The sequence below is a fragment of the Squalius cephalus genome (assembly GCF_949319135.1).
Source record: "Squalius cephalus genome assembly, chromosome: 6".
NCBI classification, from domain to species: domain Eukaryota; kingdom Metazoa; phylum Chordata; class Actinopteri; order Cypriniformes; family Leuciscidae; genus Squalius; species Squalius cephalus.
This window is the reverse complement of record NC_137127.1, coordinates 6,346,193-6,369,643: the sequence shown is the minus strand read 5'-3', so window position 1 is coordinate 6,369,643 and position 23,451 is coordinate 6,346,193. Positions and strand designations below refer to the sequence as shown.

At 36.6% G+C, this 23,451-nt stretch overlaps 2 protein-coding genes across 2 annotated transcripts; both read left to right on the top strand.

Annotated features, from left to right (window-relative positions):
* Positions 1-964: 964 nt before the first annotated feature.
* Positions 965-10,745, top strand: cd81b (CD81 molecule b). Its single transcript, XM_079874534.1, has 8 exons — positions 965-1,202; positions 3,255-3,369; positions 7,750-7,847; positions 9,092-9,166; positions 9,262-9,375; positions 9,471-9,572; positions 9,854-9,937; positions 10,044-10,745. The coding sequence occupies exons 1-8, from the start codon at positions 1,137-1,139 to the stop codon at positions 10,104-10,106; spliced, it is 717 nt and encodes a 238-aa protein (XP_079730660.1). The 5' UTR covers positions 965-1,136; the 3' UTR covers positions 10,107-10,745.
* A 1,267-nt stretch (positions 10,746-12,012) lies between these two features.
* Positions 12,013-22,901, top strand: LOC307160419 (tripartite motif-containing protein 14). The gene is made up of 7 exons (XM_079874533.1): positions 12,013-12,261; positions 13,242-14,140; positions 14,839-14,934; positions 17,140-17,388; positions 18,103-18,125; positions 18,494-18,642; positions 21,387-22,901. Exons 1-7 carry the CDS (start codon positions 12,033-12,035, stop codon positions 21,941-21,943), a joined length of 2,202 nt encoding a protein of 733 aa, XP_079730659.1. The 5' UTR covers positions 12,013-12,032; the 3' UTR covers positions 21,944-22,901.
* Positions 22,902-23,451: the final 550 nt, after the last annotated feature.

Below are 23,451 nucleotides of genomic sequence, written 5' to 3'. Positions count from 1 at the left end.
TTCCGAACATTGACTCTCAGTCTTTATTCACCTTTTTCTCATGTTTTCTCAATAGAATTCATAAAAGTATCAAAAAGAATAGTATAGGGGCTCATTGTAACGCAGTGTTACAACAGGCACTGCACTGGGATTTAAACTCTGCTAGTGTCTTCTGCTAGTTAGCGAAGCAGTAAAGAACCATATCAACTGTTAAATAACATATTGGAGATTAAAATAATATCAGATGTGTCTAATTTAAAATAAACACCAAAAATAGAGATTAAAAATGAACATGAAACGTACTTTTGCTTAAATTCATGTTCAGTGATATCTTCCAAAGATTTTGGCGCAATATTTTCTCTATATAGTGTTGATATGGCAACTCGTAAATACACTAAGTTTCCTCATGCTTTGCTAGTATGTGTGGAAGTATTTAAAACAAGGGTGTTACAACTAGCCCCGTTAGGCTGTGCCCTTGTTTAGGCCTAGCCTATGTATTCATGCCTACACATGTAATAATTATTGATCAACACGATCATGTTGTTTGAAACATTTTAATTGTTGTAAAGGAGGTAACTTTTTTAAATTAACCCCCCCCCCCCCCCCCTGTTTTTTAAGAAGTAGGCTAGGCCTAAATGGTAGGCTAATGTTGCAAACAACAGATTTGCCTAAATAGGGGTTCGTTTTTATGTCGAATAGAGACTATAAATTATAATATAAAACATAGATTATACAAAAATTATCAAATAAAATATAGAGAATATATTATTCATTATAATGTAAATTATATACAAAAGAGCCAGTTTGTACCAACTGATGTGAATTTAAATTCGTCATGCATTGCCGTTTAATCAATTAAAACAAGGTTTTTATATGTAAATGTGGGGCTGAGCTTGGCACGGGATGCATCTCTCTCTCTCTCTCTCTCTCTCTCTCTCTCTCTCTCTCTCTCTCTCTCTCTCTCTCTCTCTCTCTCTCTCTCTCTCTTCTGGCTCAGTGCGTTAATATAAACACATGAGCTCGTGAGTAGTCTAGTCTCAGAGATCCGGTCTGCCTGCACTTCCACTCAAATCCATCTGTGGAACAGAGACTGACACTCATCTTCATCTTCCTCCACACCAGCATCATTTCAGCGCCTGCTTCGACGACATCAAGCCATGGCTGTTACCGGCTGCTCTCAGTGCATCAAATATATGCTTTTCTTCTTAAACTTCATTTTCTGGGTAAGTTTGCTTGTTTACCAATATTATTTTTAGTGTTCCTTGTACTACTATTGAAAAAGCAATCCTATAGCTAACCAAAACACCTTCAAGTAAGACATTTTTTCTAATGTTCCCATGATAAAGTTATGACAAAGTTATTTCTGATTGTTCTCTGTCCAGTTTTTACTTTCAATCGTTAAGGAAACACTTTGGGAACGTTACTTTGGAATGTTCTCTGAAGTTTCTAAAACAAGTAACGTAGCAGCTAAAAAAAAACAAAAAAAAGGTAACATTTAAAAAACGTTCAACTAAAACCTTTCAGGAAAAAAGGTTGTAAACAATAAATAGCTAAGTAATGTTTTTGTGCTAATGCTTTGAGAGCATGATAAAGACCAGATGACTTCGAACAAACACTTTACCATAAGGTTGTAGCCAAAGTTCTGAGAATTTTCCCTGTTAGCTTTGTCATGAAAAGGAAAAAAGAAAAGTTTTTTTTTATGGTATTATACATTTATATCATATTGATATTTGTTATTACTAATATAATGTAAAATACTACTGTCACACTGTATAACACTATATATAAACAAACTTGTAATTTTGGTTAAAATAATCCAAAGAGCAGAAAAGCAAAAAAGTTCTGACTCTAAACAATTGTCCCATCTGAACTGATTCGATTTTTTCCAGTGTTTTTTTGTTGTTGTTGTTTGTTTTATGTCTTGTCTGATTTCTATATGGCATTTTAATCATTCTATTTTCGAATATGGCACTGACTGGATTTGAGTTGTAAATTCAAAGATGAAAATGTTGTCATCATCACCCTCATGTCTTTCCAAACCTGTATGACTTCTTTGGAGCACAAAATGAGATATTTTGAAGTATATCCATGCTGCTGTTTTACAGAATCAAATAATGCCCAAAAAGGAAAAAACATTTTTTTTAAAACACATACCTGTAAATTAACTGGACTAAATAATAACTGCATGTCATGTCATAGATATTTTGGCATTTGCATGCATAATGTTTTGTTAAAGCATAGGTTTTTTTGCATCTCACAGTCAGTTAAATAGTTTAGTCAGAGTTTGTCTTGTGTTCCTAGACATGAAGAAAAATGTGTCCCTCCAGAGAGCCTCCTGTAGAATGAGGGTTAGCTGTGGTTTTGCTATATTTTTACACTCTCTATAATTATGTCCATGTGCTTTAGGGACATGAATACACCTTAAAATAACTGAAGCAAATACGAAAGAGAGAATCACAGGCACACATGTTGTTTTAGTAAATTTAGTTGATAATAATAATGGTGTGTGTGTGTGTATATATATATATATATATATATACACACACACACACACACATATGCTGCGATATCTTCATAAAATGTTGACATACAGTCTGCTGTGATTAAAACATCACATGATGTTCAAACAATGTCACAGAGTCAAACTAATTATGCGTTGTGATGTCAAATTAGCATTTAGCAGCAAGACAAACATTTTGGAATAACATTCATTACTGGAAATAAATGATGTTTACCGCATTCTGAGTTGTTCAAAAACTAAAACTAAATATCACGTAATTTTCTGACTCATTTTAATAAAAGTCTACTTCCCACTGCTGCAAATTTAAATTCATGTTTTCATCCAAGACCTTCAGCTTTCACCAGAATGATGTTGTGTGATATCACATCCACAGCGCCAATCCCACACTCTCTCGAGATGCGTATTGTTTCCTGTCATTGTACTTTACATGCTGCCAACACAAAAATATATCTGCCTGACTTCCACAATTCACTGAGTGAAGCTGCCGCTTCCTGAATTACAAAAAAATAAACAAACAGAAGGTATCACAGCAGACTGAAGAGGACCTACACCCTTTTTTTGTGCGTGAATAACACCAAACCTGTCAGATGTTTCTTCCCAAAATGCAGGAAGAAATGACCTCTGGAATGACCTCCGGAAAAAGAATTGAAACAAACATTTCTGGGTGATGACAATCTGTAGAATTTCAGTATTTAAATAGTGAATCTTTCTGAAAAGTGCTCTGTTTTTCTCTTTGGTCTTCTCTTATTTTTAGCTGGCTGGTGGTGTGATTCTGGGTGTAGCTCTATGGCTTCGCCATGACAGTCAGACCAGTAACCTTCTAATGCTCCAGTTTGAAGGAACTCAAGCACCAGGAACCTTTTATATCAGTAAGTGACTTCCGCTCACACACTACAGCTGGCTAGGCCAGTTCTAATTATTAAAGGGGTGGTATAATGCTCTTTTCACAAGATGTAAAATAAGGCTATGATGAGTGTGAGTGTGAAGTTTTAGCTCAAAATACCCCACGGATATTTTTATATAGCATGTTAAAATTGTCACTTTTTAAGGGTGAGCAAAAATGCTCCGTTTTTGTGTCTGTCCCTTTAAATGCAAATGAGCTGCTGCTCCCGGCACAGGGGGCGGAGCTACAACAGCTTGTGTCCTGAAAATTTCAAAAACTTTTTTGTTTATGTTTAAATTTATGTAGCTCATGTGGAGTTAGCTATCTTCTAATCATTGATTAGCATATTCTGTCATGATAATCTATAAATCGCGTTCCCGGGGGCGGGGTTTATGTAAATTTTAGGGTTAGTGATGTCACTAACCCGGGAGGAATGTTGTGTAGTCCCTACCAGCCGTTTGTTGTAGTCCTAAAAAAGCAATTTCTTTAAAAGAAAATATCTCCCTTTGCTTTGAACTTTGAGCATCGTGACTTTGCAGATGTTGTTTATGCTCAAACAGCAACATTACACACTAACTAAAGTTAAAAAAGTCATAATCAACCACCCCTTTAAGTTCAATTATAAATACCTAGTTTTGTTCCAATTATCCAACCTTGTTATTTAAACTAGCCACCCAAACCCTGCCATCATAACTAACAACCATCATTTAGAATAGAATTGTGTTATTCATTCTAATTTTGGGTCTTTATTTACCTATGTTTTAATATTGTATAATCCTGTACAATGTTGTTAAAAGTAAGGAGCAGAATATATTAAATTATTATTTTAAATTATTATTCTGCCACAACAAAAAAAGGACAAAACAGAGATGCAGAGCAACTGAAGGACATGTACAGCATAAATAAACAATTCACAATCAAGTAAACATTACAGTATTGCAACAGGAAATGCATTGAAAATGTATAAACTTGCATATGTCCTTTATGTGAGCCAAGGGATAATCTACGGCTAGCTGTGCATTAAATGATTTTAATGAACGACGTGGAGGAAAAGAACCACTGTTATTGATGTTTGCAGTGCAATACTTAACTGGAAGGACAAAAATTATGGTTATTTTGAATTACGGTCAGTCTAAAGCAGTCTGCCTGCTTTAAATCAGACACAGAGATCATAGTGCTGTAATATTACATTTATTTGAGTTAATGAATTATAGAATTTATTTGAATTAATTATTGATAGAGAAAGAGAGAGTGATGAGAGATGCGTGTGTGAATTACCTGCGTCTGTTCAGTGTCTCTCTCTATTAACAATAAAGCCGTGAGTTGAATTACTTCAAAACCAGCTTTGTTACCCATGTTGCTGAGAAATATAATGTAGCGATTCAGTAGCTAAGCTACTTTATTAATAAAATTCACAGGGCATAGTTTGGTAACAAGTTTCTGTGCTGCTAAATGTTTCTGTGTGTCGAGTTACGTGTGTGTGTGTGTGTGTGTGTGTGTGTTTCAATGAAAACAGCGTATAGAACGGTGACTGGATTTTAATGCACACCTTCCAGCCAATCAGAATCGAGTATTCAGACAGACCATGGTATAATAATAGTTTGTTAAAGTTGGCATGAAATGGAAGTTGCGAGTCTTTTATTCCCTATTGTGTCCTTATTTCTTCCCTAATCTAGATTATGAGGCCACATGAATTTTTAAATGATGTTTTGCACAGTTAAATCATTTATAATAAACCCTGCAATATTCCATAAAAAAAAGAACAGTCAAATTTGATTTCATTGTGACTTTGCGTGATCAGGAAGCCTTTGCACTATTAACTTTGAGAAACAATTACTCCTGAAATAGAGGTGCATCTCCTCAAAAGATGGAAGGAAGAGGGAAGCAGGGTCTAAGCTGGACTTTGACAGGGCCACTTAATCACTTCGTGTGTACGTGTGTGTGTTTAAACAACTAAAATGATGGCATCAGCACATTATCATTGCATAAGAGCTTTGATCCTCCATAGTCAGATGGAGTCATGTTGTCATTCCTGTATTTTCTTTAATAACACTTTATTTGACTGTTTTCACATGAAGTCAGTGATTCTACAGACACACCCACAGGGTGTTTTAAAAGAACCAGGGAAAGACTAAAAGTGACCACAGGGCGTGTTCATACTCCACCCGTGCACACACACACACACACTCACGTTTACACACTTAACCACAGCAGAGTTCAGTGGCACAAGCTCAGCTTGTTGTGGGCACTAGCATAGAGTTAGCGGCCATTCATTTTTGTAGAAACCATGGGGTTGTCTCTCTCCACTCAGTATAAGTACATGTAGGAGCAAGAGCTCCGCCTGTTCCTTTTTATAGCAGCAACAACCTTTTCTGATTAAAGAAGTTTAAAGGGTTGTTGGTCTGGCCCACCCAGAGAAAGAAGAGAGAGATGAAGAGTTCTTCTCCCACTGCTCCTGAACATCCGTGTAATTGAAAAAGCCCTGCTCATGTGCCCGTTACACCACAAATTAGAATGAGCAGTGCTTGGGTTCGCTCAAGTGCTGGTTAAACAACCCTAAAAATATGTTCAAGCCCGGCCGCCCCAGCAAATCATTACAGCTTAGAGAGAAATCTGGCTGGAGAATACTCTAAAATCCCTAAATATAAGTTTTAAACAGAGAGTGGAGCCTGAGCAGCAGCGATGGCAGTGTGTTTTGAGCAATGAAATAAATCTAAAAGAGGATACATCATCATATAGACTACTTGTTTCATATTAAAGAGGATGTAGTACATTATATAGGCCTTAAGACTAAAACGTAACGTATCTAACGTAAGACACTTTTTGATGAAATCTGAGATATTTCTGTCCCTCCATTGACAGCGACGCAACTACCATTTTGATGCTTCAAAAAGTTCATAAAGAGATCGTAAAACTAATCCATATGAATTGAGCGGTTTAGTCCAAATTTTCTGAAGAGACTCGATCGCTTTATATGACGAACAGATTTAATTTAGGCTTTTATTCACATATAAACATTCATCAACTCACACATCAGTTGTGGTAAACAGAAGCTCAAGCATGTTCACTAGACGTGCGAGAACCAATGAGGTTCATTCTCGTGTTACGCATCATGTTTGAGCTTCAGCAAGAACCAATGAGGTTCATTCAAGTTCGGTTGAGCTTCTGTTTATGTTCGCTGATCAATGTTTATATGTGAATAAAAGACTAAATTAAATCTGTTCATCATATAAAGCGATCGTGTCTCTTCAGAAACTAAACCACTCAGTTCATATAGATTAGTTTTATGATCTCTTTATGAACTTTTTGAAGCATCAAAGTTTCAGTTAGCTGTCAATGGAGTGAGAGAAAGCTCTCAGATTTCATCAAAAAGATCTTCATTTGTCTTCCAAAGGTTTGTGTTCATTTTTGGATGAACTATCCTTTTAAGTCCTATCTATGTAAATTTAAACTATAATACATTTTCATTCAATTGCTTACATTCGGTTTGCACTTAAGCATATTCTTTTAAAGTATTTTAGTATATAGATATATAATATAGACTATATATTAGGACTGTGGAGTATACTAAAGTGTAATTTTTCAAAAGGGAAGCCAGAAATGTGTTTTTCTTTTTTCTCTTTTCTAACATACTGGAATATTAAACAGTGCGGGTGTTGCCAGTTTAATTCTTTGGTTTAAGGGTTTAGAGCAAACTCCCTAAACTTTAGTATGAGCAGTAATAATAATGATACATTTACAGAGATGTTGTCCATGAGTTTAGAGTCCGTCATGTTTTCAGATGCTGTTGTGTGAGTCTAATGGGCACAGAAAGCAAGTCTGGCTCTGTTATGTGGAAGTTTCCTGTTTAAACTAGATCTTCCTATGCCTGTTTATAGCTTGTATGGTGACATGCTCTTTTACCTGTAAGTCTGAGCCTGAGATGTTGTTTTTGCAGTGTTTAAGCTACTGTTATGGAACTGTAAGTCAGACAGGAAAATAGTGGCTTTTTTTAGTTTTTGCCTCTGAATTCCACAGAACAAAATGACACATAAAAAAGAGGACTAGACTTTACCAGCTCAACATTGACAGTTAGTCAGTGCATTATTTTATCTATCATTAGGATGAAGACTATATACTCCACATACAGTAGTTTTAAATGCAATCACAAATAGGGTTCAAATTTGAGGTAATGTTCAACACAGCTGCACACATGCCATCTAGTGGCAAAATATTGCATTAGCCGGTTACAAAATCACAATACCTGTTGATAAATATGATGAGGAATGAGTCCTCTAGAAACTGTGTGAACATGTGCAATTAATGTGAATCTCTAAATGTTTGATGTCAGGATCATATACATACATTATCTGTGTTTCTCTTTCAGGTGTGTATGTTCTCATAGCGATTGGGGCCGTAATGATGTTTGTGGGATTCCTCGGCTGCTATGGAGCTATTCAGGAATCTCAATGTCTCTTAGGAACGGTGGGTTTCACTCAACTCGTACTGTTCATTCTGCATGCCTTTAAGAGATTTACCATTCATCTTCAAAAGACCTTTACAAGGGCTACGGTTTAATTACTCAAAACCAGTGCATTTTGCATTAATCTCTTGTACACTTTACTTTAAGCATTATTTATTACTTTAGAAAAGATTATACTTAAATGCAAACTGAATATAATGTTTTTGGACACTTAACTGCATTGCAGTTAAATTAAAATGTAGCAAATACTTTACAATTAGGTTTCATTTGTTATCATTATAGTTAACTACATTAGTTAATATGAACTAATAATGAACAATACTTCTACAGCATTTAGAAAACTCAGTTAATGTTAATATCAACATTTAGCCTATTACTATTTTATCAAAAGTTGTATCTGTAAACTCCATGGTTAACACTAGTAAATGCACTGTGAACATAAACATTAATGTTTTTAATACCTAACATTATTAAAGGCTAATAAATGTTGTAAGAATATATTGCGCATTGTTAACAATTGAGACCTTATTGTAAAGTGTTACCAAAATGTGTTATAGTTTACATTAGTATTAAATGCAATTAGCAGAATTTTAGAGGTCTGTGAAACCGGGGGTATATGTATAATTTCTTGTCTTTGAAATATGGTCAAAGTGTAGTGCTAAAAGTACTGACAAACAAACTTAAATATATATAATTCCTATTGAAACTTGTACATGGGATAGTTAAATGTATTTGTAATTACACATTTGTAATGATAATGTTGCAATTTAGTACATTTATTTTGAAGTATTTTAATTTTAACTGTAATATCAAATAATCAAACAAATTGCGGTTAAAAATAAAATCAAGTCCTTTACACATGCTTCATTTTGGTTGTCAAAAATAAGCGTAGTATTAGGTAGTAAGTGTTTTAATAAATTATTGAAACATAATAATTCAGAATGTGCCTAAAATGTAAACGTAAAACTATTCATTTTACATTATGACATTGTAAAATTGAACACTATTTAAAAGTCATGAAAGTGTAAACTTAAGCGGCCATTTGCACGTTCAGTTTTAAAAAAAACATAGTTTTAAGATTTACTACAAGTACTCATTCTATACAATTAAGCACACTTCTTTTTCACAACAAGGGTTGTGCTGTTTAGTCATGTTTTAATGTTATTTTAAGGAAAAACCATACAGTCTACCTTCCTAATCCAGTACTTCTTTCTTCATCACACATTTTTGTCTTTTTCTCCCTCAGTTCTTCACATGTTTAGTGATCCTCTTCGCCTGTGAGGTGGCCGCAGGAATATGGGGCTTTATTAACAGGGATACGGTATGTCTACACACACACATACACACTCAAAGAGTCTGTCTGTATGTTAAAACCTTCATTTTGAGAGCGCAACTCTTCTCTTTCTGTCCGTCCAGATCTCCACTGAACTCATTAACTTCTATGATACTGCATACATTAAAGCTGTGGATCCTGTGGAGACAACATCCAAACAGGCAGCTGCCAAAATCCTGGAGGTCTTCCATGACACAGTGCGTTTCCAAAATCAGTTCTCTCATCAAAACTCCTCTGTTTTTGCCAGTTAATAATCCCTATCCCATCTTTTTCACACTCTCTCAATATCTAGCTCGAGTGCTGTGGTAAAGGGGATGATAATGAACTTTTCACAGCTGTCCAGGCCTCTGTGTGTCCCAAGAAGACCAACCCAGTCGACCTGCTCATCTCTCAGGTATCTGTTGGATGTAGTGTCAACAAAAAACATGACATTTGTATATAACAAATATTTCTATGGTTAAACAACATCTAAACATTTGACCAGTGTGGTTCACAAAACACTTTTTATTGTGGTGGCATTGGCCGATTTACTACACATTAACTAGGAATTAAATATTTTGGGTGAGTTACTACATTTTACAGACATGCAACTGAGTTCTGATGTTCCAACAAACTGTTGTGACAACTGCACTTACAGTTTAGAGAATGCTAAGACTGTTTTGATTGATAATCCAGAGTTGCCACACGAAGCTAAGGGACCTGTTCTCTGAGAAACTCCATGTCATTGGATTGGCCGCCCTAGTGATCGCTGTCATTATGGTGAGAATGTACACACATGCACAATTACAGACTTGTACTATGAATAACTCACTGCCCCTCCCAAAATTTCCCTGTGTGTATAATTTCCTCTCTGCTTGGCGTCCAGGTTTTTGAGATGATCTTCACCATGGTCCTCTGCTGTGCAATCCGCAATGCTCCTGTGTACTGAGTTGCTGGATGAAGACCAGGCTGATCAACAATGTTCGATGTTTCCTAGTGATGGGCAGGAGGCCAATTCACTTTTGCATTCCCTCTCTTTTCAAGTTCAGATGTCCAAACACTGAACATTGATCCCTGTGTTTGTAGAGAGGACTTTTTAAGTGAATGCACACCGAACGCTATAATAAATAAACCAATAACTGATATCAGGGAAGAGGAATAATGTGATTGACAGTAATATGGATAACATTGCTATTATGTATTGTTTTACTTTTATTTAATCAGTTTATTAGATTTTCTCTTACATTGCTCTTATGGCCTATTTTCAACTTTAAGTAGTAAAAGTGCTTCAATGCACTTACATTTTAGTTTGTGTATGTGTGCTTGTTTGTGAAGTAAATCAATGTGATGTTTATTGAGAGATAACCTATGAATCAGTTATGCAACAAGTCAATTTGTATCTTGCATAATATGCAACAATGCATTTGATTTCATTAGTGGCCCTTATGATGATGGCATGATAATCTAATGATTTAAACCTAAATCAAATAAATCATTACTCAATGAGCTCATACGTTTTTATTTTATTTTGGGGACATTCCGTTTATTTCTAATAAATCTAAAATTAAAAAAAATTAAAAATTCTGCCAAATTATTGTGTCATGAATGTTGTGTTAGTAATGTATTGAATAATGGCTGGGGCCCCTTTAGGTTGGGGAGGCGGGGTGTGTGTGTCCCTCGATCCATTCGCGTTCACCGTGCAGCCCAGTGTACTTGGACCAAAATCTTACTTTATTTGAAGAATATTTGCATAAATGTTTGAGGGAAACATTATTGTACTTGTATTCCAATGTGAAGACTAGAAATAGAATGTACAGACAGATAGATAGATAGATTATGATGGCATTGATCAAAGAAAACTGCACTGTCGCTTTAAGAACAATGTTTGCAAGATTAAAAAAATAGATAGATAGATTATGATGGCATTGATCAAAGAAAACTGCACTGTCGCTTTAAGAACAATGTTTGCAAGATTAAAAAAATAGATAGATAGATAGAGATTATGATGCCGTTGTGCAAAGAAAACTGCACTGTCGCTTTAAGAACAATGTTTGCAAGATTAAAAAAATAGATAGATTATGATGGTATTGATCAAAGAAAACTGCACTGTCGCTTTAAGAACAATGTTTGCAAGATTCAAAAGATAGATAGATAGATAGATAGATAGATAGATAGATAGATAGATAGATAGATAGATAGAGATTATGGTGCCGTTGTGCAAAGAAAACTGCACTGTCGCTTTAAGAACAATGTTTGCAAGATTAAAAAAATAGATAGATAGATAGATCATGATGGCATTGATCAAAGAAAACTGCACTTTCGCTTTAAGAACAATGTTTGCAAGATTCAAAAGATAGATAGAAAGAAAATGATGGCATCTGCATCTGCACTGTCGCTTTAAGAACAATGTTTTCAAGATTCAAAATAGATAGATAGATAGATGGAAATTATGAAGCTGTCGTGCAAAGAAAACTGCACTGTCGCTTTAAGAACAATGTTTGCAAGATTAAAAAAATAGATAGATAGATAGATAGATTATGATGGCATTGATCAAAGAAAACTGCACTTTTGCTTTAAGAACAATGTTTGCAAGATTCAAAAGATAGAAAGAAAATGATGGCATCTGCACTGTCGCTTTAAGAACAATGTTTTCAAGATTCAAAATAGATAGATAGATAGATAGATAGATAGATAGATAGATAGATAGATAGATAGATAGATAGATAGATAGATAGATAGATGTGCAAAGAAAACATTGTGCACTGTCGCTTTAAGAGCAGTGTTTGCGCGATTCAAAAGGTGAGGCTCCGCCCACTCCGTCTTAGGTCAGTTTCGTTTTTTCGATCGTGAGACGTTCTGCTGTAACAAACCCTTAATGATGGGAGCATCTAATGCCAAACCTCTGAAATGTCCTCTGTGTCATGAGGATTGTCGGGAACAGGTGACGCTGGGATGCGGACACAGCTTCTGTCGGCTTTGTATCAGTGAGTTATGGAGTGGATCTGACACTGGACCGTATTACTGCCCCGAGTGCAGATACGAGTACCAGCAGCTGCCGGACTACACGGACGGAGCCTCGACATCCACAGCCACACCAAACACACGTACGGGCGTTAACACACAACTAAACAACCCTTGACTGGTTGACCTTGATGGCTTCTAGCCTATGTTATATTTGTTGTGAACATGTGTAAATTGACCATGACGTAGGCCACAATTACTGTGTGTTTACTCTGTTGTAGTTGATTAACGTTAGTTGTCTCATATCAAGTTTCAAGCATAATGCTTTAATAGTGAATAGGAGGACGCATTTATAGATTATTCTTATAGAGTTATAGAAAATTAAGACTTTTTACAGTCTCACTAGTTTGTTTAATTTTTCTACAAACAATGTTCAACAGTTTATAATATACATACTATACATCACGGGAGAATGATGATATTTTTGTCATTTTCAGTCATTTCCAAAACAGCATCACTAAGGCAATATCAAATTTATTATATTTGAAAGCATTCCAGGACAGAAATTATATATATTTTAGGATAGAAAACTCAAAGTTAGAATTTTTTTAATATTATAATATACACTATCGAATAATATTTATTTTACACTTTGTGTATAATTTTACAATTGCAAATTGATTTAAAATAATGTACAATAATAAAAAAAATTAGTTCATTAGTGACAGTTACTTTGCACATGTCAAATAATTAATATCAGGCTCTTCACTGATATATTTTGTCTCATTGGTGAAACAACAACCGCAACTGAAACAAAACAACTAAAAAAAAATCTATATTGTGTCAAAATATTTTTTATAATTTAGTTTCATAGATTAAGAAGACCAAAAGTATGAGTCTAGGACAATAAAATGTAAAATCCAATTGAAAAAAAAATAAAAAAAAATAATTAAAAGTAGTGTAAAAAGCTTCCAAGACTGTTTTAATGTGACTTTCATATATCAAAAATAAAAAGTTGAAATCTGTTAGTTTTAATAAAATCAATCTCTAAACAAAAATAAAAAAACAGAAGCTGGAGAAAATCACTTACAGTACATTAATGCGGTTCCATGTTTTCCTCTAGATTGGGCCTTCAGAAAGAAGCATCATGGCCGGCACTCGAAGAAATGGCTTGGGAAGAGGAAGTTCAGTTCGGCGTTCCATGGTGGCGGATGGACACTTGGCACAGCGCCGTTTAATGACATCGTCAGTGACCCTGATGTAATCGCCATCAATGACTCTGATGAAGAAACATCAATACCAAGGAAAAGAAAGGCCATGGCAGATGAACGTCCATCTGAAAGCCAGACTCCATCAGCGGTTTGGGGGATGACCTCTACAAGTGACACATCAACACAACACACACCTCCAGAAACAGCGGAGATCACATCTCCTCATGCAGAATCATCTCCTGAGAGGAACACAAGTTCTTCTGAGCAAGACCAGCATACCGTGTCTTCACACGGTGACACAGGCTCACCCAGGAGAGGCAGCACATCTCAGGGAGAGAGAGAAGTCTCAAAAGAGCCACCATCAACCTCTTCCAAAGCCAGCGACTTACCAGCAGTCAACGCCACCTCTCATTCGCCTGGAAGGCGGGAAAAGGACAGTGCTTGTAACAGTGAATCAGCTTCCCTCAGGATCTGCTCTACATCTTCTGAGAGACTGTCCAGGAGCAGCTCTGTGCCGTGCCATTACTGTCCCAGTTCAGACCAGAAGGTGGCGGTAAAGACCTGCCTGGTGTGCGGGGCCTCCATGTGCTCCGAGCACCTGCGCGCGCACCTGGAAAAGCCTGTGTTCCAGAACCACCCGCTCGTGGACGCCGTGGAGGATGTGTCTCTCTGGAGATGCCAAGAGCACCAGGAGATGAACCGGATCTACTGTCGATCATGTGCAGTGTGTGTTTGTACTGTGTGTTCCCTGGTCGGGTCGCACAAGGGGCACGAGTGCATCAGCATCCGCGAGGCAGAGCAGGAGCTCAGAGTGAGGCTTTATTTGGCACTTTTCTTCTCCTTTCAAATGTTTTTTTAATTGGTGATTTAATATGTGGCTCGACATTCATGTTACTATTGTGAATAGTGTAGGTTTTAAGCATATTATCTAAAGTAGTACACTATCGTTCAGAAGTTATTTAAAGGGATAGTTCACCCAAAAATGAAAATTCTGTCATTAATTACTCACTCTCATGTTGTTCCAAAACCGTAAGTCTTTCGTTCATCTTCGGAACACAAATGAAGATCTTTTTGATGAAATCTGAGTGTTTTCTGTCCCTCCGTTGACAGCTACGCAACTACCACTTTAATGCTTCAAAAGTTCATAAAGAGATCGTAAAACTAATCCATATGAATTTACCGGTTTAGTCCAAATTTTCTGAAGAGACTCGATCGCTTTATATGATGAACAGATTTAATTTAGGCTTTTATTCGCATATAAACATTGATCAGCGAACATAAACTGAAGCTTAAACGTGCTGCGTAACACCGAATGAACCTCATTGGTTCTCGCACGTCAAGCGAACATGATTGGTTACCACAACTGATGTGTGAGTTGATGAATGTTTATATGTGAAATGTGAATAAAAGCCTAAATTCGAAATAGAAATATTTTTTAACATGAAAAATGTCACTTTTAATCAATTGAATGTGTTCTTGCTCATTGGTTTATCTATGTTAATTTCTCAGGGCTCACTGAAGGATGAGATGCAAAAAATACAAAAAACGGAAAAGTCCATTCAGGAAAAACTCTCTGAGCTCAGTGAGAAAAAACGTGGTGTCCAGGTAAGTGTAAGTGTATCATGTTGTTGATACAAGTTTTGTTGTTGTTGTTTAGTTATTCATTTTGTATTTTATAGTTATAATTTTTGTTCATGTTTTTAAGCTTTCTTTGATCCAGTGTTGTTATTGACAAAAAATTAACTAAAATTGTTTTTGCCAATTGTAATTAAACTGTAATAAAATGACATATCAATATTAGATGAAGAACTTAAACTTAAAACATGAAAATTTTAAATGTTGCCTGGGCAGCCAACTGAAATAAGATAAGTTGAAGTACTATTGTAAGAGAACTATATATTTAGAAATTTAAATGTAATTAGAAATTGCTGAATAGAAATCAGTAAGCACATAACAAAATGGCTTAAAATTAAAACTGAAAATAGAAAAATACAAACTAAAAGTATATAAAATGATTCTAAAATAACACTGCTCATACACATTGGGTCTGGTTGGTTGGGTCTGTAAAGCACTTTGGTCAACTCTTGTGTTGTTTTTAAACGTGCTTTAGAAATAAAATGATTGATTGATTGATTGACATGAAATCAACCCTGATCTCTTATATAGGTGAGACTCGAAAAATTTGAATATTGTGCAAAAGTTAGTGTATTTCAGTCATTCGAATTAAAAGGTGAAACTAATATATTTAGTATATATAACTACACTCACCTAAAGGATTATTAGGAACACCTGTTCAATTTGTCATTTCAATTATCTAATCAACCAATCACATAGCAGTTGCTTCAATGCATTTAGGGGTGTGGTCCTGGTCAAGACAATCTCCTGAACTCCAAACTGAATGTCAGAATGGGAAAGAAAGGTGATTTAAGCAATTTTGTGCGTGGCATGGTTGTTGGTGCCAGACGGGCCGGTCTGAGTATTTCACAATCTGCTCAGTTACTGGGATTTTCACGCACAACCATTTCTAGGGTTTACAAAGAATGGTGTGAAAAGGGAAAAACATCCAGTATGCGGCAGTCCTGTGGGCGAAAATGCCTTGTTGATGCTAGAGGTCAGAGGAGAATGGGCCGACTGATTCAAGCTGATAGAAGAGCAACTTTGACTGAAATAACCACTCGTTACAACCGAGGTATGCAGCAAAGCATTTGTGAAGCCACAACACGCACAACCTTGAGGCGGATGGGCTACAACAGCAGAAGACCCCACCGGGTACCACTCATCTCCACTACAAATAGGAAAAAGAGGCTACAATTTGCACGAGCTCACCAAAATTGGACAGTTGAAGACTGGAAAAATGTTGCCTGGTCTGATGAGTCTCGATTTCTGTTGAGACATTCAGATGGTAGAGTCCGAATTTGGCGTAAACAGAATGAGAACATGGATCCATCATGCCTTGTTACCACTGTGCAGGCTGGTGGTGGTGGTGTAATGGTGTGGGGGATGTTTTCTTGGCACACTTTAGGCCCCTTAGTGCCAATTGGGCATCGTTTAAATGCCACGGCCTACCTGAGCATTGTTTCTGACCATGTCCATCCCTTTATGACCACCATGTACCCATCCTCTGATGGCTACTTCCAGCAGGATAATGCACCATGTCACAAAGCTCGAATCATTTCAAATTGGTTTCTTGAACATGACAATGAGTTCACTGTACTAAAATGGCCCCCACAGTCACCAGATCTCAACCCAATAGAGCATCTTTGGGATGTGGTGGAACGGGAGCTTTGTGCCCTGGATGTGCATCCCACAAATCTCCATCAACTGCAAGATGCTATCCTATCAATATGGGCCAACATTTCTAAAGAATGCTTTCAGCACCTTGTTGAATCAATGCCACGTAGAATTAAGGCAGTTCTGAAGGCGAAAGGGGGTCAAACACAGTATTAGTATGGTGTTCCTAATAATCCTTTAGGTGAGTGTATATTCATATGCATGATTATACTTTTCAGAGGGCCGACATTTCTGTATTTAAAAAACATTCCTGTATTTCTGAAATTTAAAATTTCAGGTAATATTCTAATTTTCATAAGCTGTAAGCCATAATCATCAAAATTATAACTTTCGCACGATATTCTAATTTTTCGAGTTTCACCTGTACAAGTCAAGTCAATATTAGTGTTAAAAGCAAAGTTTATTTATAGATTCCCTTACAGAAAAGATAAAAATAAACAGGAATAGATCAGCATACAATAGCATAAAGTAAATGTTAACTCTTTGTGCAGTAACTGTCATTGTCCCTGACTCTTGTAGACGGGGCTGGAGGACGTGCGGGCTGCCGTTTTGCAGCAGTATCAGGTGATTCGAGAGGCTCTGGAGCACGAGGAGGGACAGGCGTTACGCTGCGTAGCCCAGGAAGAGCACAGAGTGCTGGGAAGCATTGACGAGCAGCTGGACACGTTACAGGGCGCCTTGACATCTAGCCAGACCATATTAAACACCTTGCAGGGAATGACCGATGTTGAGCGGGTGTCTCAGTACCAGGACCAGGCCTTCATCATGGTACGACAAGCAGCAGTGATCATTTGCTAGCTATGTTTCCATCCTTCTATTTTCATGCTCGTTTTGGGATAACACGTCAAAAAACGCTGGAGAGAAATGCCAAGAGTTGCATAAATTCTAAAAATCTGCATTAAAAACGTATGCGCTCAATTGAGGCGGATAATGTTTTTAACAGATGTAGTGCAACAAAGAACTCACGTTGACTGTCTCAACAGAGGATGTGATTGGAAAACTGGACTAACCAGCAGATAACTGTCATTGCATCATTGTTTTAGTTCTTCTGAAATACCTGAGCAAGTGTCATCAGAATGATCTGGTTTAATTCCCTCCCAGAAGCGTCTCACATGATTGCGTTCACAAACACCAGCATCCGAACGCAAGATAACATGACAGCGTTTATTGCGTTTTGTCTGTGTTCTGAGGCGCAAGTAATTTGATGTTAGTTAAAAGAGCCACAGTCTCTTCCCCGATTGCAGCCACTTTCATTTTTATTACAGATATTTTGCGGCAATTTCTCAAGAAGTGGTGATTTTGTTCTCTTGAAGAAAAACGCTGCTTTATTCCCAAATGTTTAATGCGATATTACAGTTTTCTGCAGGTTAAATCCGCATCTTTGGATGGAAACATAGCTAATGAGAGATTTACAGAGAGATTTGTGGTACTTTGATTTTAGTAAAGTTGTATATGTAATGCAACTCTTGCTGTTTATTTCAGGAATACAGCAAAATAGCAGGACAGTAAGTAAAATGGTTCAATTATTTGGTGATTTGGATAAATATACTAATTTAAGGGATAGTTCGCCCAAAAATGAAAATTCTGTCATCATTTACTCACCCTCAAGTTGTTCCAAACCTGTATGAATTTCTTTGCTCTGCTGGACACAAAAGAAGATATTTTGAAGAATGTTTGTAACCAAATTTGTGGGGCACATACTATGGAAGTCAACGGTATAAATATCTTCTTTTGTGGTCGGCAGAACAAAGACATTTATACAGGTTTGGAACAACTTGAGGGCGAGTATATGATGACAGAATTTTCATGCGTGGGTGAACTATCCCTTTAAGTGTTTTGAATTATTTTTACTAACCACCCTGTCTTCATCCAGACTGACAGCACTATCTGACCCTGTGCAAACCCTCCAGCCTCCTCAGGATATAAACCAAGACCGACTGGACTGTCTTCATGACTGGACTGAGAGGAGACTGGAGACTGTGCTCATAACACTGCCTCATCGAGACCCTTTCAGACTGCTGTGTGAGTCATTTACACTCCTAATTATACTACAAATACTGCTAGGGTACATATATATATATATATATATATATATATATATATATATATATATATATATGTGTATAGATATGTGTGTGAGAGTTTTACTTTAGCCCTATTCAGACTGTAATTGCTTCTCATGTGGACGTCTGTAAACTGGCGAGTCGTGCTGCTTAATACTGTATATTTTTGGAAACCATGATACATTTTTTCAGGATACTTTGATGAATAGAAAGTTCAAAAGAACAGCATATATTTGCAATAGAAATCTTTTGTGACATTATGAACGTCTGTACTGTCACTTGATCAAAATCCATATTTGCTAATAAAAGTATAAATTTCCTTTTTTTTTTTTTTTTTTTTAATCATACTGACCCCAGACTCTTGAATAGTAGTGTAGGTACCGCTTACACTTTTACTTTAAACACATTTTAAAATCTTTAAATAATGTCAATAAGTAAGGCAATTGTACTTGAATTTATTTGATTAAATTTGGTATTGTGATATATTATATTATACTGTAATACTTTAATGGCAGATAAACAAAGCATATTAGATTTTATATGTAAAGATGATATACTTTAGTTTAGGGTCCAATCATCTCTATTAACTAGTTGCTTAATAGCTGTTTATTAGTACTTATAAACCACATATTAATGCCTTATTCTGCATGACCATATTCTACACAGGGCTCCAGACTAACTTTTTTTATTAGGAGCGCTGTAGCCCCTGACTTAAAATTTTAGGAGCACAAGCAGAAAATTTAGGGGCGCACCTTAAATCATCTTACAATGCAATTATTCACATTTTCCCCCAAAATAACTGTAAATGCTTTGATAATAAATGGCCTTAACGTACAGAAAGTATGGTGCAGTTTTATTTTAAGATCACAGGCTCCAGACTAACATTTGAGGGCAGCGGCACTAAGTTCTACAGAAAGTATTTGGTAGCACTGTGGGATGACAAAGCACTGAGCTTAATTTGAGGTGTATAGATAAAGTTAACTTTAATTATTATCATTCATAATGTCTTAATAATTCAAAAGCAAAATGAGTGACAAAATAGATATTAGGGAGTGAAAATAGCCAATAAGCGTCCTCTGCAGCTATGTTTACAATAGTAATTTAATATTTTTTTCTTTTCTTTTTTTAAATAAGTGTGAGTTTTCCTACTTCTTGAAACTTTTAGTTTTATAAATAGGGACAATATTTAAAGGATGAACAAAAAATGTTTTGGTCAACACATTAAAAATAACATTTAAATATGATATTATAGTTTTGAAGTGCTGGAAAAAGATGTGTAGGCTACTGTTATAAACACAATATACCATAGTTACAGTAAGTGGTGTTACTACATTAAATCCATGGTGAATGTTGCTGATCTGTGGACCTAAAGCCTTCTATAACTTGTTCGTTCATGGCACATGTTTCTCCTGGTTTCCACGTCAGCGCTGTTTGATCTGATATGGTTTATAACAGAATTCTGCGTCAAATCTGAATGTTTCTCACCGGATCTCGCAGCAATGTTATTAATTCTGTCGCGAACTCAATGGATTTCTTCACTGGATCTCCACGATGTAACTGTTTCGCGTGATCGCGATCGGCCCGCGACTGGCGAGAGAAGCTCTGCGCTGTCTATTAAACGGTCTATGAAGTAGAAATGAGTAGCGCAGCGCAGCGCAGTTTTTTTTTCATTTTATTTAATAACATGTCACGGAATACTCTGCTTGAGGCTGAGATGCGTTTTGTGTTTAAACTGCGAAGTGCCTGCAAACTTCTATTTCCCCGCAGTTCTGGGGTAGCGACTGCAACATTCGCAGCTCATGGAGTTCGTCACCTTACTTACAGTACCTCAACCAGCTGAATTTTCGTAGCCAGTCTTCCCGAAAATAGTGGGTTCAGGCCTTTATCATCATCCGACCGACTGTGTCTGTCCCATAGACTGTAAAAAAATAGGTCTGTCCGTGACATTGATATTTGTCTCCGTCTCCTTCCCACAGACGTTTAACTTACGCGCGCTCGCTTATCTCTAGGACCCTCCCCCTCCACACATTAGCCAGTTACAGTGGCCATTCCCTATTCTTCTCACACTCATTGGCCTGCTACACATTCCGGATTCTTTGACGCGCCCCTTCCACGTTTAACGTAAAAAAAAAAAAAAAATTTACTGGTCGCACATGTGCGACTGGATGTAAAATTCAGTCGCACATTCTCAAATTTTGGTCGCAAAATGCGACCATTTGGTCGCAGTCTGGAGCCCTGCTACATCCGAATGTAAATAGTTGAGAAAGAAAACGTGTGTATCAGTATAATGGATCCGTGCGTCATGACTTAAAGTGACAGCAGCCTAATAAACCTGCTGCCAAATTATGAGATAATATTAAAAATATCTATATGGCAGTTTTCCCCATGGTATTGATGTCAAAATTGTGGCCAGTGATAATGCTGAGGGCCTAATAACTTTGGAAAACCACTAGCCACAGTGTCTGGTGAGCCATAAAAGTTAGTGTCAAGACCCGGATACACATGTACAGGGGCGTAATTTGTGGGGGGGTTGGGGGGGAGATAACCCCCCCAGTATTTAAATCTATGCATTACATCCCCCCCAATATTTATACCATGATCACATGAAAAATATGCAGACCCAAACTTCAACCCCCCCAATGTTCAAACCAAATCTACGCCCTTGCACATGTAATGTCTGACACCTGATGTTTCTCTCTGCAGATGGGATAAGCCCAAGTCTGGATCCTGATACTGCCCATCCAAAGCTCCTGCTGTCGGATGAAAACCGTACGGTGGAGTACAGCGAGACCCAGCAGGACTACAGCGAGCAGGAGACGCGCTTCAACATTTTCCCCCAGGTGCTGGGCTCTCGCGCCATCGACGGAGGCTGCTGCTACTGGGAAGTGGAGGTCTCCCTGGATGAGGGCCGCTGGAAGCTGGGCGTCTGCGATGGACAGATAGGCAGAAAGGGGCAAAAGGACGTCTGCCGTATTGGCTTCTACCCCAATTCCTGGTGTTTAATTTATGAGAAGGGAAAGGTGGAAGCTCTGCACGATAAGGTGGCGTCACCTGTGTGTGCCGCTGAACTTTGGAAGGTCGGAGTGCTGCTGGATTTTAAAGAAGGTCGCTTGTCTTTTTATAGCGTGGCCAGGGAAGGAGCTCTTTCTTTGCTGTACAGTTTTGAGCATAAGTTCACTGAGCCCTTGTATCCGGCGCTGGCGGTTTCTAAAACTCAGCTCAGCATCTGTGATATATTTACCAAGATCACTACAGACTAGACCATTTTATGACACTTTATTATATTAAGAAACACAAATCACTTTTACATTCCACAAAACATCATCCCAGTAGTCAAGCAAGAGGTCTTGAAAACAATGGCCAGTGATTTATGATGATTCTCTGATTTTTAATGCGGAAGATTTACATATCTGAGCCATTTCCATTCCAAATATATGCTTTATATATGCATTTATATATCATCTGGAATGGTCTTTTTTCAAAACAATCTTGCACAGCCTTTTAACTTTTTTCAACCACTTCTCAATCTTTTTTTAAAATGTCCTTTTTTTATTATTAATTTGATAATTTTAGATGAATCATTTTGTATTTTTATATAAGTAAAATATAAATGTCAATTGTATTTTCATGTATACTTAAACTGAAGGCCAGGAGAAATATTTTTCAGTAATCTTAAAGACTAGATAAAGTGAAACATTTCAAACGTTACTCGATTTTATACTAGATGCCAGCATATCTTTATCATTCCATGTTGAATTACTGTTGCGATTTGATGAATGTTGCAGTTTAACTCTAGGTGGCAGTATTGTTCAATATCTAATTTGAAAGTTCTATGATGATTGTTTGAACTGTGCAGTAAAGCTTATGGAATTAAATTAAGATATTTCTTTAAAATGAACTCTTGTTTCACAGATGTTTCACAGCACAAATATGTTCTTCTGTGCTGTACTGTGTTCATGAATTACCTGTGAGATGTTTCTTGATAAAGCCTGTGTTGTCACAAAAGCTTTTCTCGTTTCGTATGTTTTGTAAATAAGGATGTGCCCTTTTGTTTTCAAGCCACTGGTGGGAGATGTCCTTCAGGAGTCATCCGTTCTAAACACTGCTTTCACAGTTCAATTCATTTCCGGTCAATACAAATTGCACTGGCTGTTAATAAAGAAAAATAACGAGTGAAGAAAACATTACAGTGATGTGGTAATAAAGACCGTCTTAGAAAATGTCAATACATGCCTGATTCAAACTGACTAAATTATTCATTTGTTCATGATGTCCATTTAATAATTAACCTTTAGTTCACTTGTAAAATAACAGAATTAATTGGATTTACTTGTTAAGTACTCAGTAATCCAATAATATATAATTTAATGTTTTTAAAAAGTTAACATTTGATTTAAAAATCTCACAAAAACAAGTACATTTTTTTTATCTTGCAAGATTTTTTTGCATTGTGACTCCTTTTACTGACAATCTTCTCAAATCCTCATTACCATAATATGTCTGGGCATTTTTTATTCTCAGTTATTGTTATTCTCATTAGATTCCATTACTGTAAGTACAGCAAAAAAAAAAGTAAAAACAAAAAAGTGTAATAAACTATATGCTTATACACCACTTAAAATGAATATATATATATATATATATACAATATTTCTATATATTAAATATATACACAGACCTTAATTCTTTGCGGCATAGATTTAGTGCTGGAAACATTTCTCAGAGATTTTGGTCCATATTGACATGATCGCTTCACACAGTTGCTGCA

What these genes read in the sequence shown, in the direction of transcription:
- cd81b (XM_079874534.1), top strand. Translation starts at nt 1,137, where the DNA reads ATGGCTGTTACCGGCTGCTCTCAGTGCATCAAATATATGCTTTTCTTC. An exon ending in CTCAATGTCTCTTAGGAACG is followed by an intron (nt 7,848 to 9,091) that starts GTGGGTTTCACT and finishes TTTCTCCCTCAG; the next exon opens with TTCTTCACATGTTTAGTGAT. An exon ending in TAGTGATCGCTGTCATTATG is followed by an intron (nt 9,938 to 10,043) that starts GTGAGAATGTAC and finishes CTTGGCGTCCAG; the next exon opens with GTTTTTGAGATGATCTTCAC.
- LOC307160419 (XM_079874533.1), top strand. Translation starts at nt 12,033, where the DNA reads ATGATGGGAGCATCTAATGCCAAACCTCTGAAATGTCCTCTGTGTCAT. An exon ending in AGAAAAAACGTGGTGTCCAG is followed by an intron (nt 14,935 to 17,139) that starts GTAAGTGTAAGT and finishes TGACTCTTGTAG; the next exon opens with ACGGGGCTGGAGGACGTGCG. An exon ending in AGACCCTTTCAGACTGCTGT is followed by an intron (nt 18,643 to 21,386) that starts GTGAGTCATTTA and finishes TTCTCTCTGCAG; the next exon opens with ATGGGATAAGCCCAAGTCTG.